The 16,760-nt window shown below is 44.2% G+C and overlaps 1 protein-coding gene across 1 annotated transcript in view; it reads left to right on the top strand.

Annotated features, from left to right (window-relative positions):
* Positions 1-1,755: 1,755 nt before the first annotated feature.
* LMOD1 (leiomodin 1) overlaps positions 1,756-16,760 on the top strand; it is a 48,710-nt gene continuing 33,705 nt past the window's right edge. The window contains exons 1-2 of the mRNA XM_060232985.1: positions 1,756-1,875; positions 1,913-2,179. Coding sequence (XP_060088968.1) covers positions 1,940-2,179 — 240 coding nt within the window. The 5' untranslated portion in view covers positions 1,756-1,875; positions 1,913-1,939. The remainder of the gene's footprint in view (positions 1,876-1,912; positions 2,180-16,760) is intronic.

Genomic DNA, 16,760 nt, shown 5'->3' with positions numbered 1-16,760 from the left:
GCCACCACTCTGGTAAGGGTGTGTACGGGAGGGCTCAGAACACCCACCCAAGCCCTGCATCTTTCCTGTTAGAAAGCACCTTTTAACTGTGACCAAAGAGATGTGAGGACCCAGGCAGTATAATATCAACAAGAGTTTATTATAAGTGCTCTAGAACAACAAGTGGGTAGTGCACAGTGAATAAAGAAACAGTAACAGTTGATGTAAATAAATAAAAGCCCTGATGCATCTAACTAGGCATTCTCTTGCTATAACTGCAAAGACTCACCATCCCCTTGAAGTGAGGGATCTCTCCTCCTGCAGTCTTTTCCAGAAAGAAGACCCTGTCTGTGGCTTGGCCTTTTATGCTTTCCTCCCAGGTGCCACCCCTCTCTGGGTCAGTTTTCCCTCCAAAACTGCTCTCACCCAGTCAGAGGGACCCAAGGATCCTGGGAGATGTAGGCTCATTAGCCACTCCTACAAAGGCTTCTTTGGAACCTGTAGGCCTCACTAGGTCAAGGATCATGATATACATAATTTGCTTATGCCAAGTTATTGTCTCCTCTTGCTGTCCAGCTCCCTTCCCTGCTGCCCCAGAAAAACAAAGCTAGACAATGGACTTCAGAATAAATTAAATTCTGAAGGGTTTTGGTGGTTGTTAAACACTGGAAATAATTTTGGTTTCATTAGGAACTTTCCCATATATTTCTAGATAGGCTGCAGATTGTTTCATTAATAAATTTCCAGCTGTTTCATTAATAAATTTCCAGCAGCACATACCAGGGGACTTCCAACTATGCAGCCTGATCCTGTGCAGATTTATTCACTACTATGTGCTTTTTATTTAGCATATTTTTATCCAAAGAACTCAGAGTAGTATACATTGCTTGGTTCTCCTCATGTATCCTCACAACAACCCTGTAAAACAGGTTAGGCAGAGAAAGAGAGAGAGAGAGAGAATGGCTGGCTCACAGTGACCTAAGCGAGCTTCATGGCAGAACAGGGGTTTAAGCCTGGGTCTCCCTTTGGCCACTCCACATACTGGATTAACGAGACTGTGTAATTAACTGTGTTTTGAAGGTGTGCATAAAAAGCAACCACTATCTATATTCATTTATTTTGTTGAAAGGGTAATCCTGGATAACCTTCCAGAGGAGAACCAGCAACATCCAACGCTCATTTACTTTGAAAGAAAGGGCAGGTCATGTATTTTAACAAATGGAAAGTAAAAACCACAAGCATGCCCTGGTCTCCCATGTTTTATTAATAATAATATATTTTATTTATATCACGCACTCCCCACTGAAGCAGGTTCAGGGCGGCTTACATTATTGCCAAATAGAGTTGAGCGCTGTTAATTACATGGGTGCTGAATGCGGGGGGGGGGGGGAGGTTTTCAACATGGTGAGGGCTCGGTTGATATACTAGAAACAGTTTGGATGCATTTGCAACTTCTAGACATCCCCTGGGCACTTTTGTTTTCCTCTCTAAATCTAGGGCTTTGCCTGTATGTTCTTGGGTTTTGTTTGGGTTGGGGGATTTTGCATGTTTTCTCTCCCATTGCTGCTAAAAAGCTAAATGATCAGGACTAAATTTGGTCATGAAGCTCTTCAAGATTCCCTGGAATGTCCTCAGGTTTCAAACTCCTCAGATAGGCAACAGCTCCACCTCCCGCCAATCATGATTGGTCTGTCTGAGAACGGATTTGCAGCTGTGTCGTTCATTGGCCAGCTGTTCTCCTTCTGCATAACCATTATATTCCAGGCTGCAGGGAAGTTACAGTTGCTTACATTTAACATTTCAACACCTCCCAAGTGAGGGGAAGAAGGACCTTATTTCATTGGACTCTTTTCACAGAAATCTTGTTGAATTGCTACTTTTTAAAAATCTTTTTTTGTTTTTATATAGACACATACCCATAGTCCCATCTGAGTTGTACTTCACCAGCAAAACTGCCAAGATGTCTAAGGTAGCCAAATACAGAAGGCAAGTCAGTGAAGATCCAGACATTGACAATTTATTGTCGACTCTGTCTCCGGAGGAGATGGAAGAGCTAGAAAAAGAGCTGGATGCATCTGACACAGACGGAAGCCTTCCTGTGGGGCTCGGGCAGAAAGACCAAACTGACAAGCAAACGAGTGGGAAGTACAAGAGAGAAAAGGAGTCCAAGAAGTCTTTTCAGAAGGAAAAGGCAGAGGATGTAAGTTATTGCTGTCACCATGGGAAGAGGGGTAAGGCATTTGTGCAGCACAAAAACAGATGACAATTGTTTCTTCTCAACAGAGGCTCTTGCCATAATAAGATGCAGTTGCACATTAAAGTTCACCAAATGCAACAATCTGAAATGTGAACTTTTCTAAAGGGAAAAGGGAGTTGATCAAAGGATTGGGCTAAGTATTAAACTGTTAACTTGCTGCCTTGCATTGTCACACATTCCTTCTCACATACCTTCAAAATATAAAACACTGGTTGGCATAGTCACAATAGTACAATTTCCTGGCTTTTCTCACTTGGACATAGTGGTCTTTGGGTTCCTTGCACCCTCCTGCCCAGCAGCAGGCATCTCTCAGGATTAGCTGGAGTTCCAGGTTTGGGCATTCCTAGCCTTGGTCTTTAGAAATCCAGCCCCCCTTATTCAATAGCTGTGCCTGAGAACAGGCATCATTGCTGCAACAAATGAGAGTCAATATGACTCCCAGCTTTTTTAAGCTGACCTTTTCTGTACAAGCAGCTTGACATACAAAAATTTAATGGTAAAGTTTTTTCCCAGCATCAGTCCCTATGCCGGGAAAAGTTTCACATGCAAAATGTATGTGTTAAAAGTTCAAAATCAGGGCCAGCCAAACAATGGCAGCCTTGCAAGCAGCAGTGGAAGGGATGCAGTATTCTTGCAGCTTCTTTTTGGAGGAAGGGTTAGGCCACTGAGCCAGTCATTCAGTGGCAGAAACAATTATTTGGATCTGTAAGATTCAGGCGGCTAGAAAGGCCTTTGCAGCTTTTCATGTGCCCAATATCTAATTTAAACCCGGCTCTCTGTGGCTTTGTTGCATGTCAGAGATCCATAGCTCAGGTGGACATTGTGCTAATGTTGTATGCTTAGCAGTAATCTATGCATAGCAGCTCAGACCAAACCAGATGCCAGACATGTGCAGGTTTGCATGAGCAATTTCTTCTTGCCTGCCAGAGTCACATTTAAATCAGACTCAAGAACACTGATGGGTCTAAACCTGTCTGTTAGTCCAGGCACAGGACTCTGCCATACAGCTTTGTGAACATTTGAGACACCTCAGTAGAGCCAAAACCCAAATGCCTCCAAATACTGGGTGGCCTTGCCTCTATATCAGAAACTGTGAACATGGCATGTTTTTTGCACTGAACACAAAATACTTCCTTACACCAAGTAAAAATATAGGTCTGTTTCAGCACAGTATCATTTACCTTAACTGGCAGCAGGTCTCCAGGGTTTCAGACAGGGAAGGGGTTTTCAAAGACTTGCAATGCAAGATCAGTTAACTCAAAACTCATAGGACTGAAGCCAAGACCTTCTGCATGCAAAACTTATGCTTTGTCATTTAGCCATACTCTTCATTGATATATTGTGCCCTGACTCTTTGGGGCCAAAATGTGTGGGTCCTTTTCCTTCCTTCCTCCCAGGGCTTTTTTGAGCAGAAACACACAGGAACGCAGTTTGGTAGGCTTGGCATCAGGGGGTGTGGCCTAATACACAAATGAGTTCCTCTGGGATCTTTCTACAACAAAAGCCTTGCCTCCACCCATCATAATGACCAGCACATCTCAGATTTAGTGAGATATACAAGCTATCAAACTATATAAAATATGTCACACTTAATTTATGTTGGTGGATATGATAATACTAGATACATTTGAACATGCAGCAATGGAATTAATTATCCTCCTTTATAGGCAACCTGACTGTAAACTTTACTAGGCACCTCCTCCACATCCATAAATCCAGAGGCAGTAACCAACAGAACACCAGTGCTAGGAGGCAAGATCAGGAGAAGGCCTTATCCTCTGTCCTATCTGCTGGCCCTCCAGGGTAACTACTTGGCCACTGTATGAAACAGACACCAGTCTGATGCAGCAAGGTTCTTCATACATGCCTCCTTCTGCTTCTGTTGCTGGAAAGGGACCTGAGCAAGCACAGCCATTGGTAGGGAGAGGGAAAATATCTATCAGTATCTATTCAGGTCATGGGGACCAGCAGTGCTTTGCTTCATTATGTAGTGGTCAGAGTGATGCCAATGGCTTTTGCACTTGTGCAATAGCCCTGGCCTGGATGGCTCAGGCTAGCCTGATTTGGGGACCAGCAGTGCTTTGCTTCATTATGTAGTGGTCAGAGTGATGCCAATGGCTTTTGCACTTGTGCAATAGCCCTGGCCTGGATGGCTCAGGCTAGCCTGATTTCATCAGATCTCAGAAGCAGTGCAGGATCAGCCCTGGTTAGCATTTGGATGGAAGACTTCCAAGGAAGTTCCGGGTTGCTACACAGAGGCAGGCAATGGCAAACCACCTCTGCAGATATCTTGCCATGAAAACTCTACAAGGCCCACAGTAAGTCAGTAGTGATTTGACGGGACTCCTCCACCACCATCGGAGCAATAAGGTGGCTTTGAGGGGGTGTCATCTTCCTTCTTGCTGCGCTTGTCTCTATAGCATGACAGGGGAATAACATCACAGCTGGAGCAATTTCCATCACTGAGACTGCAAACCTAAGCACTCTCACTAGGGAGCAAGCCCCACTGAAATCAATGTGCCTTTTTTTTCTGCCATCTAGTTACAGATGACTTATAGTGACCCTGTAGGGTTTTCAAGGCAAGAGACATTCAGAGGTGGTTTGCTATTGCTGACCTGTGTCAAGACCCTGGTATTTCTTGGTGGTCTCCCAAATACTAGCCAGGGCCAACTCTGCTTAGCTTCTGAGATCTGATGAGATCAGGCTAGCCTGTGCTTTCCAGGGTCAGGGCTGTGGCTTTCTTCCAAGTAAATGTGCTTATGATTACCATGCTGGGCAAGGAAGAACTTCATAAATTTCTTGTGTGAAGCTACTGCAAATGCATAAAACCCAACCAGAGAAAAATATGTCTACTTAAGTTTTTAGAACCCTATGACAGTTAAGATAATTCTGCCCTGCTGAAGAGACAGCAGTTGGAGTGTAAGCCTCTTATGTTGCAGCCTCTGTAGTAGAGGAAAGGAATAGGTTCTTAGGAACTGTAGAAGGGGAACTAAATAGTCTTTTTTCTTCCTATAGATATGATAAGCAAATCTGGTAGGAAAGAAAAGATGAGTCTGTTTTGGCCAGGAAGTATATTAGAATCCAGCATCAGAAGCAGCATCAAAGAGTTTCTTTCTCTCTGCCTCTGAAGCCAAGCATAAGGCTAGTATTTTTCCTCAAAAAAGCTCTCCCTAGTATCATTTTTATTTACTTTTCAGTGAGTGCTCTGGCTGAACATAGAAACTTGTCATGTACTGAGTGAAACCATTGGTCTACCCAGGCTAGTATTGTATATTCAGACTGGCAAACCCTCTCCAGTATCTCATGCTCAGTATCTTTCCCAGACTTGCTTCTTGACAGCCTTTTGGCTGGGGATGTAAGGAATCAAACCTGGAATCTCCTGCATGCAGAACAAGGGTATATTATAGGCCATTCAGGTCATGAGGAGAATCTTGGGGACCAGCCCCCTGCTGGGGCCACCCTCACTCCAACCTCAAGTTGGAGGCACTCACTTTGCATGGGACAGTGAAGGACATTCCCAGCCAGCCTCACCTTGCCCAGTATAGAGAGAGGCACAACTGGGCAAGGCCCATGTAGCTGGCTGGACAGATTATTCCTCTCTCCTCCCTCGTTGGGGGGGGGAGGAGGGGAGGGCCAAGATGTGGCCTTTTCCCCTTCTAGTCCACCCCTGATGTAGGTCATGGGTTGCCCCACAGAGCTGTGGCCCCTTCCACTTGCCTAAGCTTTCCTTAGTATATCAGATGCAAAAAGGTAAATCTAGCTCTTTTCAGTTTCTCAGATATTGTAGTGATGGCCACAGGAATCAACAGCTTTAAAAGGGATTAGAAAGATTCTTGGAGGATAGATCTGTCAGTGGCTACTAACCACGGTGACTGAGGGGAACCTCCACATTCAGAGGCACTAATTCTCTGAATCCCAGAACCAAGAGGCAACATCAGGGGAAGGCCTCTGCCCTCTGCCCTCTTGTTGGCTCTCCAGAGGAACTGTTTGGCTGCTGTGTAAGGTAGGATGCTGGACTAGTTGGAACACTGGTCTAATCCAGCAGGACTCTTTTTATGTTCTCATATGCAGACTGTTTTTAATGGACCATGCAAAGCCTTGAACCTGGTAGCACTGGAGTATGCAGTTGCATGTCTATCTCATTCATACCTGCTTAGTAATCTTTGGAAACATTTACTAATTTATAATATGATGATTTTATGTAGAGGGAAGCTTGGATTGTTTCTATGCATTCACTGTTCTCTTTGCTAGTTTTAAAAAAAACATAAATCACATGGAACAAGTGTAGATTCTTTATTTGTCTTTACTTAGCCTTCTAGCCTTCCCAGTCCAAGGGTCCACAGCACACACACACAAAAAAGTGTGTGATTTTGTTGCTGGCTGTGGCTGAAAGAAGTCCAGAACTAGAAGGCACTGTGGAATTTTAAATAGAATGATGATTCTGGATAGCTTATTTTTCTGCCCCACTTCAGATAAACAGGAAACATGCTGAACTTCAAAGCGGATTGAAAACAAGGGGAAGGAAAGCAGACTGTGGATCAAGCCCTGAACAATATATTTTCTACCAAGCTGAGCACTGTCTACTAGCCATACATTATGGCCTGCTATGCAGTTAACAGTCAATATGATCCTGAAGTAGTCTAGGGTTGCCAGTCTCCTAGTGATGCCTGATGATATCCTAAAATTACATGTAATCTTCAGACTACAGAGATCAGTTGCCCTGGAGAAAATGGCTGCTTTGGAAGGATGATTCTATGGCAGTATACTCCACTGAAGTCCCTCTCCTTTCCAAACACCGCTGTCTCCAGGCTCCACTCTGAAAGTTTCCAGGCGTTTTCCGGCCCAGAGCTGACAACCCTACTGCAGTTTCAAGTGGAACCAAAAAGAGGAAGTCTGCTAACCCCATGGGAGCCAGTGCTGATGGCTTGGTTGGTGTCAAATTGAGCTGGCCTGCTGTTTAAGTTTGCCAACTGGTCAGGGAATAAACATCTTGTCCCTTTTATAGAGGCTCAATATACAGAAATGGGAAGTAGAAGCCTTAAAGGCCTGGGAGTCAAAATAACATCACCTGATAATTGCAGCAGATCAAACTGATATCAAAGAGGCAGCTAGATGGAGCAGTCTAAAAGCCGGCAATCATTCTTGCTGTAGATGTGAGGTATGCATAGAATGTTTTCTTGTAGCTCTAATCCTGCAAATAAATCTGTAGAGCTTCTCTTTATCCCTCTAAATTCTCACTGGCTAGAGTTAAACATACTGGGTCTATGTAGACCTGCTTATGAAGATTACCCAGATACTTCAAGTAGTACAAAATGTACAAATTTGTAACCAGAAAAGTGTACAAATTGCAGCAGATACATTGCCCTTTAGTACTTCACAAAGAGAACATATTTTGCCTATCTTGTAGGGTTGCCACCCTAGCTGGTAGCTAGAGATCTCCAGGGATTAGAAATGATCTCCAGGCAACAGAGATCAATTCACATGGAGAAAATGGCCTCTTTGGAAGGTGGATTCTATGGCTTTATACCCCACTGAAGTCCCTCCCCTCCCCAAACCCTGCCCTCCTCAGGCTGCACCTCCAAAATCTCCAGATATTTTCCAATCCAGAACTAGTAACCATTCTGTCTTTAGACAACTGCACTGGTTTAATGTTTTATTCTCTGAGCTCATTTCAAAGTGTTGATTATCTAGAGTTGCCAACACTAGGTTGGGAAATTCCTAGAGATTTGGGGATAGGGCCTGGGAGAGTAGAGTTTGAGGAAGGGGTGGGTCGCAGTGGAATATAATGCCATAGAGGCCACCCTCCAAAGCTACCATTTTATCCAGGGGAACTGATCTCTGTTGTCTGAATGGAGATGAGTTGTGATTCTGGAAGATCTCCAGGCCACACCTGAAGGTTTGTGACTGCTAAAGCCCTATACGGCTTGAGACAAAGACCACTTGAAGGACTGCTACCTCCCATATGTACCAGTCTGTAGCTGAGACAGTGTTCTGAGGCTCTGCTGCACATCCCTTCTTTATCAGAAATTAGAGTATCACAAGAAGCAGGGTCTTCTCAGTGGCTGCATGTAAAATGCAAATCACTTTCCCTTAACTGTCCTCCCAGTGTCAATGCAAGGTGAAAATGGATTCTTTTCAGCTAGGCTTTTAAAGGTGTTGATGGGCTGGGATGGTTTTAAGTTCTGTTGTCCCACTCATAATGCTCCTTGGTGTTTTGTTTTTCTTTGAATTTTTATTGAGTTCTACTGCTTTTTATCATTTGCTGCAGCACAAGTATAATTGATGCTTTATGTTGCTATTGATGAAGGTTCTAGTGTTGTGCTGCTTTTAAAGAATTATATTTTTATATTGCAGTTTTAATAAGCTGCCTCTGCATTCTTGTTTGAGAGATGGTATAAAAACGATTTTTTAAAACGTCTGCAGAGTCTCTGTGTCTACAGAATAAATAACTGTTTTGGCTATGTTTTGATTGGAATACAAATATTTGTGGTATGATAAATACCATCATAACAAAGATGTAGATCGTTTTAGGAAGAGTGAGAAAACTTCTTCTCATGTGGTTCAGGATAGCTTGACCACGATGAAGGATTTATATCTGCTCCAGAAAAAGCAAGAAAATGGCCTTTTCCACAGAAAATGTCATAAGAACATAAGAGAAGCCATGTTGGATCAGGCCAATGGCCCATCCAGTCCAACACTCTGTATCACACAGTGGCCAACATACACACACACACTGTGGCTAATAGCCACTGATGGACCTCTGCTCCATATTTTTATCCAATCCCCTCTTGAAGCTGGCTATGCTTGTAGCCGCCACCACCTCCTGTGGCAGTGAATTCCACATGTTAATCACCCTTTGGGTGAAGAAGTACTTCCTTTTATCCATTTTAATCTGACTGCTCAGCAATTTCATTGAATGCCCACGAGTTCTTGTATTGTGAGAAAGGGAGAAAAGGATTTCTTTCTCTTTCTCCATCCCATGAATAATCTTGTAAACCTCTATTATGTCACCCCGCAGGCGACGTTTCTCCAAGCTAAAGACCTCCAAGCATTTTAACCTTTCTTCATAGGGAAAGTGTTCCAAACTTTTAATCATTCTAGTTGCCCTTTTCTGCACTTTTTCCAATGCCTTTTTGAGGGGCGGTGACCAGAATTGCACACAGTACTCCAAATGAGACCGCACCATCGATTTATACAGGGGTATTATGATACTGGCTGATTTGTTTTCAATTCCCTTCCTAATAATTCCCAGCATGGCGTTGGCCTTTTTTATTGCAAACGCACAATGTCTTGACATTTTCAGTGAGTTATCTACCACGACCCCAAGATCTCTCTCTTGATCAGTCTCTGCCAGTTCACAACCCATCAACTTGTATTTGTAGCTGGGATTCTTGGCCCCAATGTGCATTACTTTGCACTTGGTCACATTGAACCTCATCTGCCACGTTGACACCCACTCACCCAACAGATCCCTTTGGAGTGCCTCACAATTCTCTCTGGTTCTCACCACCCTGAATAATGTAGTGTCATCTGTAAACTTGGCCACTTCACTGCTTACTCCCAACTCCAGATCATTAATGAACAAGTTAAAGAGCATGGGACCCAGTACTGAGCCCTGCGGCACCCCACTGCTTACCGTCTTCCACTGCAAAGACTGCCCATTTATACTCACTCTCTGCTTCCTATTAATTAGCCAGTTTTTGATCCACAAGAGGACCTGTCCTTTTACTCCATCACTCTTGAGCTTACTAAGGAGCCTTTGATGAGGAACTTTACCAAAAGCTTTTTGGAAGTCAAGGTAAACAACATCTATTGGGTCCCCTTTGTCCACATGCTTGTTCACCCCCTCAAAGAACTATAACAGGTTAGTGAGGCAAGATCTTCCCTTACAGAACCCATGCTGAGTCTTCCTCAATAACTTGTGTTCATCAATGTGCCTACTCATTCTGTCCTTGATAATGGTTTCTACCAACTTTCCCGGTAAATGTGGCTGAGTTCTGTGCACAGTTGGGAGTCTGTGCATCCCAGACATATACAGATCGATGTGTGTACATGTTCACCCTATTATTCAGGCACCAGAAGTCTTGAGCATAGTTCTATGATGTTCTGGTGTTGAGAAGAAAAAGCAGAAATCTGGATTCCACATTTGTCCTAATTTAGTGTCTAAAACTATGAATGCTCTGTCACCTGCAATAAGATAGGCATGTGTTTACTTAGCCTTTATTTGGGAAGGGTCACATTAAGAATTAATAAAATTTTTCAATTTTTTTTCAAAAAGTCTCAATTTGTTAATTTGCATCATGACCCAAATTCTGCAGTGAAAAAGGCATCGGATTTAATTCATATGTAATGTCTAGTATGAAGTATATAACATCCAAGATATACTATATAATAAATGTACAAATGGATTTGTGAAAACTGAGGCTGCAAATTGCTACATCGCAGGGAAAAGGTGCACCAATTATAGCAATTACTTACGTAGTAAATCCTTACTACTTTGGCTGGTTTTCCTTTCCTCTGTTTTGAAAATCTTAGCTCTTGCTCAATACTTTGTTTTGATGGTGTTAGTTTCATCCAAAGGTATATTTTGTATTTATTTCATCACTGAAGTTTTCTTGATAGCTTAACTTATCAAGTGTGAGCACTATGGAAAAACTGGGCCTCCATATCAAAGCTGAACTCCCTGCTCTTTGTCTGGAAGAAAAAAAATAAACAAAGTGGATTGAGAGTGCATTATTTTGTGTGTGGGATCACAGCATCTGTTCGCTTTGTTGCTCATTAAGAAGCTTAAATAATTTGGAAAAGTTTGAGAATGCTTGACTTAAGGTGTAGTCTTCAAGAGGTAGAATTTTTTGAATGATGCCTTAAAATATGCCAGTAGTGCAATGTCTTCCTGGTTTTGCTTTTAAATCGGTTTTGTGGTGGGATCTGAAAAAAATGCACACTTCATGATAATCTCACTTAGTTTCATTGAATTTGCTTTCAGGTTAGCAGCAACGGTTAAAGTGTAGTTATGATGACAAAGGATAAGATTTTTAGAGTTGGGATATGAGGATGTTGCCAGATCTTTACATTTATGGATTATTTAAAATGTTGAAATACGTGTTTGAGTCATGGTTGCTAGACATTGAGTTTGCTTCATCACATGCATGAGTGTATTCTTGGTCAATTTATGGGCACAGAGGAAAAACAGTAGTCAGCAGTAGGGTCAGAAAACAATGGATTGCAAGAGGTACAGGATGTAACATTTCTACGCAAAGCTCAAAGCTCAGATTTTGTGTGGTGTGCTTTCTATAGTTTAGCACTTTGCTAAACTTTAGAAGACAAAGCACACTGGCTGGTCATCAAACTATTTGGTAAACCTAGCCCTTTAGATCATGTTGCAGTAATAAGATCTTGCAAGATGACTCTTTTCTTTCTATCCCTGGAGGGAGAGAGGGGGGTGGGGAAATCCCATCCATTCCCTTCCTATTTCATGGACTTGTTGGTAATGAGGAGATTAGCACTTTTGAAGTGCCAGCTCCCAGCTGCAACAGGGGCCAAATGTGTTATGACATGCCACTTTCTCACACACAGGGAGAAAAATCACCTGTTGAATAAGTTCCGATGCATCTTTCATTCTTCCTTTTCTGAGGACTTAACATCAGTGCTTGTTCATGTTTTGGGGGCCCCCGGGCAGAGTGCTCAAGGGCCCCCTCTCCTCTTCTGATCACCACCAGGATCCCCCACTCATGCCTTCCTTCCAGTCCAACGATATATCCATCTTCCTGCATGTCCTTCTCCCACCCAGTTGTGATGCTTCCTACTAACCAGTTATCCTTTCTACGATAGTGCTGTATGGTGTATGCAGATAGGAATGCTACCATTTTGCCCACCAGAAGTGCCACCATTGTATATGATTTGCAGGTCCTTTCCTAGCAGTATGTGTTGGGGGAGGGACTCTGTGACAATGACAGCTGCCCAACTCAAGGTGTGCTGACACTTGCCCTGCTTACCATAATCTTAAAATTCTGCATTCTTAATCTGTAACTTTCCTAGGAGTGAAATGACTTCTAGACAATATGGCTTGTCCAAAGCTGAGGTCCTACCGTTTCTGCATACTGCTTGCCCTGTCTCCTCCCAGTTCCTTTTTCTGGGTTGTACAGAAGATCAAGTAATTTAACTTTTGTTGATGCTTTGGAGAATTATGGCTTCTGTCATTATGAGATGCTGAATTGTATTTAGAGTTTTATCCTGCTTCGAGGAAATGCGTAGCTGCAAGATGACACAGATTGTAATACTTTGCCTCATAGTTTGTTCTCTTTGGCTGAGAAAGTAAATGAAAACTGCAATAAAATCAGTTTTTAAGCCCAAGATGAAAGGGTAATATGAGACTTTGCCTGAGTAGTGAAAAGTAGCATCTTTGGCTGCCGTTCAAATGCATCAAAGTGTGGGCCAGAGAACATAAGAACATAAGAGAAGCCATGTTGGATCAGGCCAACGGCTCATCCAGTCCAACACTCTGTGTCACACAGTGGCAAAAAAAATTATATATACACACACACTGTGGCTAATAGCCACTGATGGACCTGTGCTCCATATTTTTATCTAAACCCCTCTTGAAGGTGGCTATACTTGTGGCCGCCACCACCTCCTGTGGCAGTGAATTCCACATGTTAATCACCCTTTGGGTGAAGAAGTACTTCCTTTTTATCCGTTTTAACCTGTCTGCTTAGCAATTTCATCGAATGCCCACGAGTTCTTGTATTGTGAGAAAGGGAGAAAAGTACTTCTTTCTCTACTTTCTCCATCGCATGCATTATCTTGTAAACCTCTATCATGTCACCCCGCAGTCGACGTTTCTCCAAGCTAAAGAGTCCCAAGCGTTTCAACCTTTCTTCATAGGGAAAGTGCTCCAGTCCTTTAATCATTCTAGTTGCCCTTCTCTGGACTTTCTCCAATGCTATAATATCCTTTTTGAGGTGCGGCGACCAGAACTGCACACAGTACTCCAATGAGACTGCACCATCGATTTATACAGGGGCATTATGATACTGGCTGATTTGTTTTCAATTCCCTTCCTAATAATTCCCAGCATGGCGTTGGCCTTTTTTATTGCAAACGCACACTGTCTTGACATTTTCAGTGAGTTATCTACCATGACCCCAAGATCTCTCTCTTGGTCAGTTTCTGCCAGTTCACACTCCATCAACCTGTATTTGTAGCTGGGATTCTTGGCCCCAATGTGCATTACTTTGCACTTGGCCACATTGAACTGCATCTGCCACGTTGACGCCCACTCACCCAGCCTCAACAGATCCCTTTGGAGTTCCTCACAATCCTCTCTGATTCTCACCACCCTGAACAATTTAGTGTCATCCGCAAACTTGGCCACTTGGCCAACACGGATGGCCCTGGCTTGTGGGGGCTGTTTTGCCAACTAGGGCCATTCCTAAGGATTGGCTGATGAATGCAAGTTCATGACAAATTTTGGCTGGTTTGTGGTTTGCAAACCAAAGTTCATGAACTGAAGAACTGCAAAGTTCCATGAATTCTAAGGCACTTTGTGACAGATCCCAGTAGGCAGTTAATGAAGAGCAGAGTGCAGGAGTTTAAATGGCTCTGAGTCATTTAAACCTCTGCTTTCTGCTCCCCTCAACTTTTTGCAAGGAGAACCCCGCTTTCTGCTCTCCACAAAAAGCAGCAGAGAGTAGAAAGCAGGGGCCACAAACAGCTGTGAACCAACTTCCTGATTCATATCAGGTTGTGATCCGATTCATGGCCATAAGCAGCCATTCCCTGCATTGTGGACATAATCAGCCATTCCCTGCTTATGCCAAATAAGTCATATGGTTCATTTGGCTTCATAGTTGGAGACAGGATATTTCTGTGTATCAGATGCTGAAGACAGACAGCAGGGATGAGTAACTCCATAATGCTGTTTGTGAGTTCCCTGCATCTGGTTGGTTACAATAGTCCACAGAGGGATGGGTGGAGTTAGTTGGATCTTTGGTCTGATCCAGCAAGGCAAGTATTAAATTCTTAGTCTAAGTCTGGCATGTCACTAGATTTGAATGGTTTGCGATGTTCAAAAAATCAGCTTCTGTTATATGCAGAGAGCTGCTGTAGATGGAGATCTAAGCGACTGCCATTAGTAAATGTGGCTATGTGCTCCACTGATATTAGTGTCTACATCCGCTATCGCACCGATGGCAGCCTGTTCAACCTGAGGCGACTAAAGGCCCACTCCAAGACAATGGAAGAACTTATCCGAGAGCTACTGTTTGCTGATGATGCTGCACTTGTCTCCCACTCAGTATCAGCTCTGCAGCATATGACGTCCTGCTTTGCAGAGGCTGCCAAGCTATTCGGCCTAGAAGTTAGTCTGAAGAAGACAGAAGTTCTCCACCAGCCTGCACCCCAGGAAGATTATCACCCTCCTTGCATCACTGTGGGTGAATCAGTTTTGAAGACAGTCCAGCAGTTCAGCTACCTGGGGTGCATCATCTCCTCAGACGCCAAGATCGACAAGGAGATTGACAATAAACAGGCAAAGGCAAACCGTGCATTTGGCCGACTGTATAAAAGAGTGTGGAGCATCTGAAAAAAGGCACAAAGATCAATGTTTACAAAGTGGTTGTGATGACAACCCTCATCTACAGCTCTGAATCGTGGGTTTTATACCGTCATCACCTGCAACTCCTTGAGCGCTTTCATCAGCGCTGCCTTCGCACCATCCTCAACATCCACTGGAGTGACTTTGTGACCAACACTGAAGTCCTCAAGTGGGAGGAGGTTACAAGCATCGAGGCATTGTTGTTGAAGACGCAGCTGCGCTGGGCAGGGCATATCTCCAGGATGGAAAACCACCGCCTTCCCAAGATTGCCCTGTATGGCGAACTTTCCACTGGCCATCAAAATAGAGGGGCACCAAAGAAGAGGTACAAGGACTTCTTGAAAAAATCCCTTGGTACCTGTTGCATTAACCATCACCAGTGGTCTGACCTAGCCTCAGATCGCAAAGCATGGAGGCACACCATCCACCAGGCTGTCTCTTCCTTTGAGAACGCACGCATAGCTGGTCTTGAGGACAAAAGGAGATTGAGGAAGAATCGTACTGCTACAGCACCAACCCCAAATCAGACTTTTCCCTGCAGCCACTGTGGCCGGACCTGCCTGTCCCTCATTGGTCTTGTCAGCCACCAGCGAGCCTGCCGCAGACATGGACTACTGCACCCTTCTTAAATCTTCGTTCGCGAAGTCAAGCCGAGAGAGAGAGAGAGAGAGAGATATTAGTGAGACTTACAACCACATACACATATTTAGATCTAGGATCTGGATTTGTCTGTGTGCACAGGATGTACAAGCATATTAAGAATATACTACATTGAAGGCATTCTGCAGCCGGATATGTCATTCCTTAACTCACAGGAGGCAAAATGATCAGAAGGCATAACACCTTAAAGCATGCTGAAGCATGCGTTTCTTTCATTAGGTGGTCATTTCAGAACCAAACCATACAAGCATGAAGTAGTGCCCCACAAAGAAGGTACCACATTGTATGCTGTCTTGTATATCATTCGTCTGTATGGTGTCATGGCTGGGGCCGGGTCAGGCAAAGTCCAGAGGCAGTCCGAGGTCTGTAGCCAGCAAGCAGGAGTGTCCGAGGTGCCAAATCCGAATCGCTGTGCAAGTATCGCATGTCCGAGGTCCAGAAGCCGAGGTCAGGGAGTCCAGAAGTCAAAAGCCAAAGTCAGGGAGTCAGGAACCAAAGTCAAACCAGAGTGGATGCTAGAACCTCAGGGAGATGACTAGTTGCTTCCACAAAGCCTCCTCCCAAAGCCCACAGCTATATAGCCCTCTGCTGGCTGTTGCCCATTTGGGCTAATTGCTGGCTCTGGGAGGCAGCCAGGATCCTGTTACAACTCAAGCATCCTTGCTCTTAGGAGGGCCAGAATCCTCTCAAAACTCAGGACTCAGGGAGCATCTTGCTTGTGAGTGTGCTGCCCTCTTCCGATCCCTGAGGTCCTGACAAAGGCGGTCACGCACACGAGCCACCCGAGAGGGCGAGGCAGGGGGGCTGGGATCTTCTTCAGCAGGAGGCAGGGGTACTGGTGCAGGTGGCAGGGGTACAGTTTCCTCGGCAGACTCGTCTTCCTCTGCAGGGTCCCCAGCACCCACAACATATGGACTGTACCAGGGTTCTCCAGTACTGTGCCTGTGGACACCAGCACTTCCCCTAGCACCCACTGAGCTTGTTGGAAAGTAGGCAAGGCCACTGTAATTCAGAGCTTGTTATTAGCTGCCCTCATTAAAAGGAAAGGATTTTCTACTGGAAGATCAGGCAGACTGGCAAGGGCATGGTTTTTTAAAAAAAGACTTTGTGTGGTTCCAGTCCTCCTTCAGGTTGTCCTTTTCAGAAGGTGTGGAGGTATTCCACTTGGCTCTGCCCTCCTGCAGCAACCCTTTCACAGTGGATCTCATCACCCCCCCTTTCAAAATTTCAAAGGTGCTTGTGAGTTTAAAAGTGTTGAGGATGCCTGGA

Source organism: Heteronotia binoei, chromosome 2 (genome assembly GCF_032191835.1).
Source record: "Heteronotia binoei isolate CCM8104 ecotype False Entrance Well chromosome 2, APGP_CSIRO_Hbin_v1, whole genome shotgun sequence".
NCBI lineage: Eukaryota > Metazoa > Chordata > Lepidosauria > Squamata > Gekkonidae > Heteronotia > Heteronotia binoei.
Note: the sequence above shows the minus strand (reverse complement) of the source record. Positions and strands in the feature narration are given on the sequence as shown.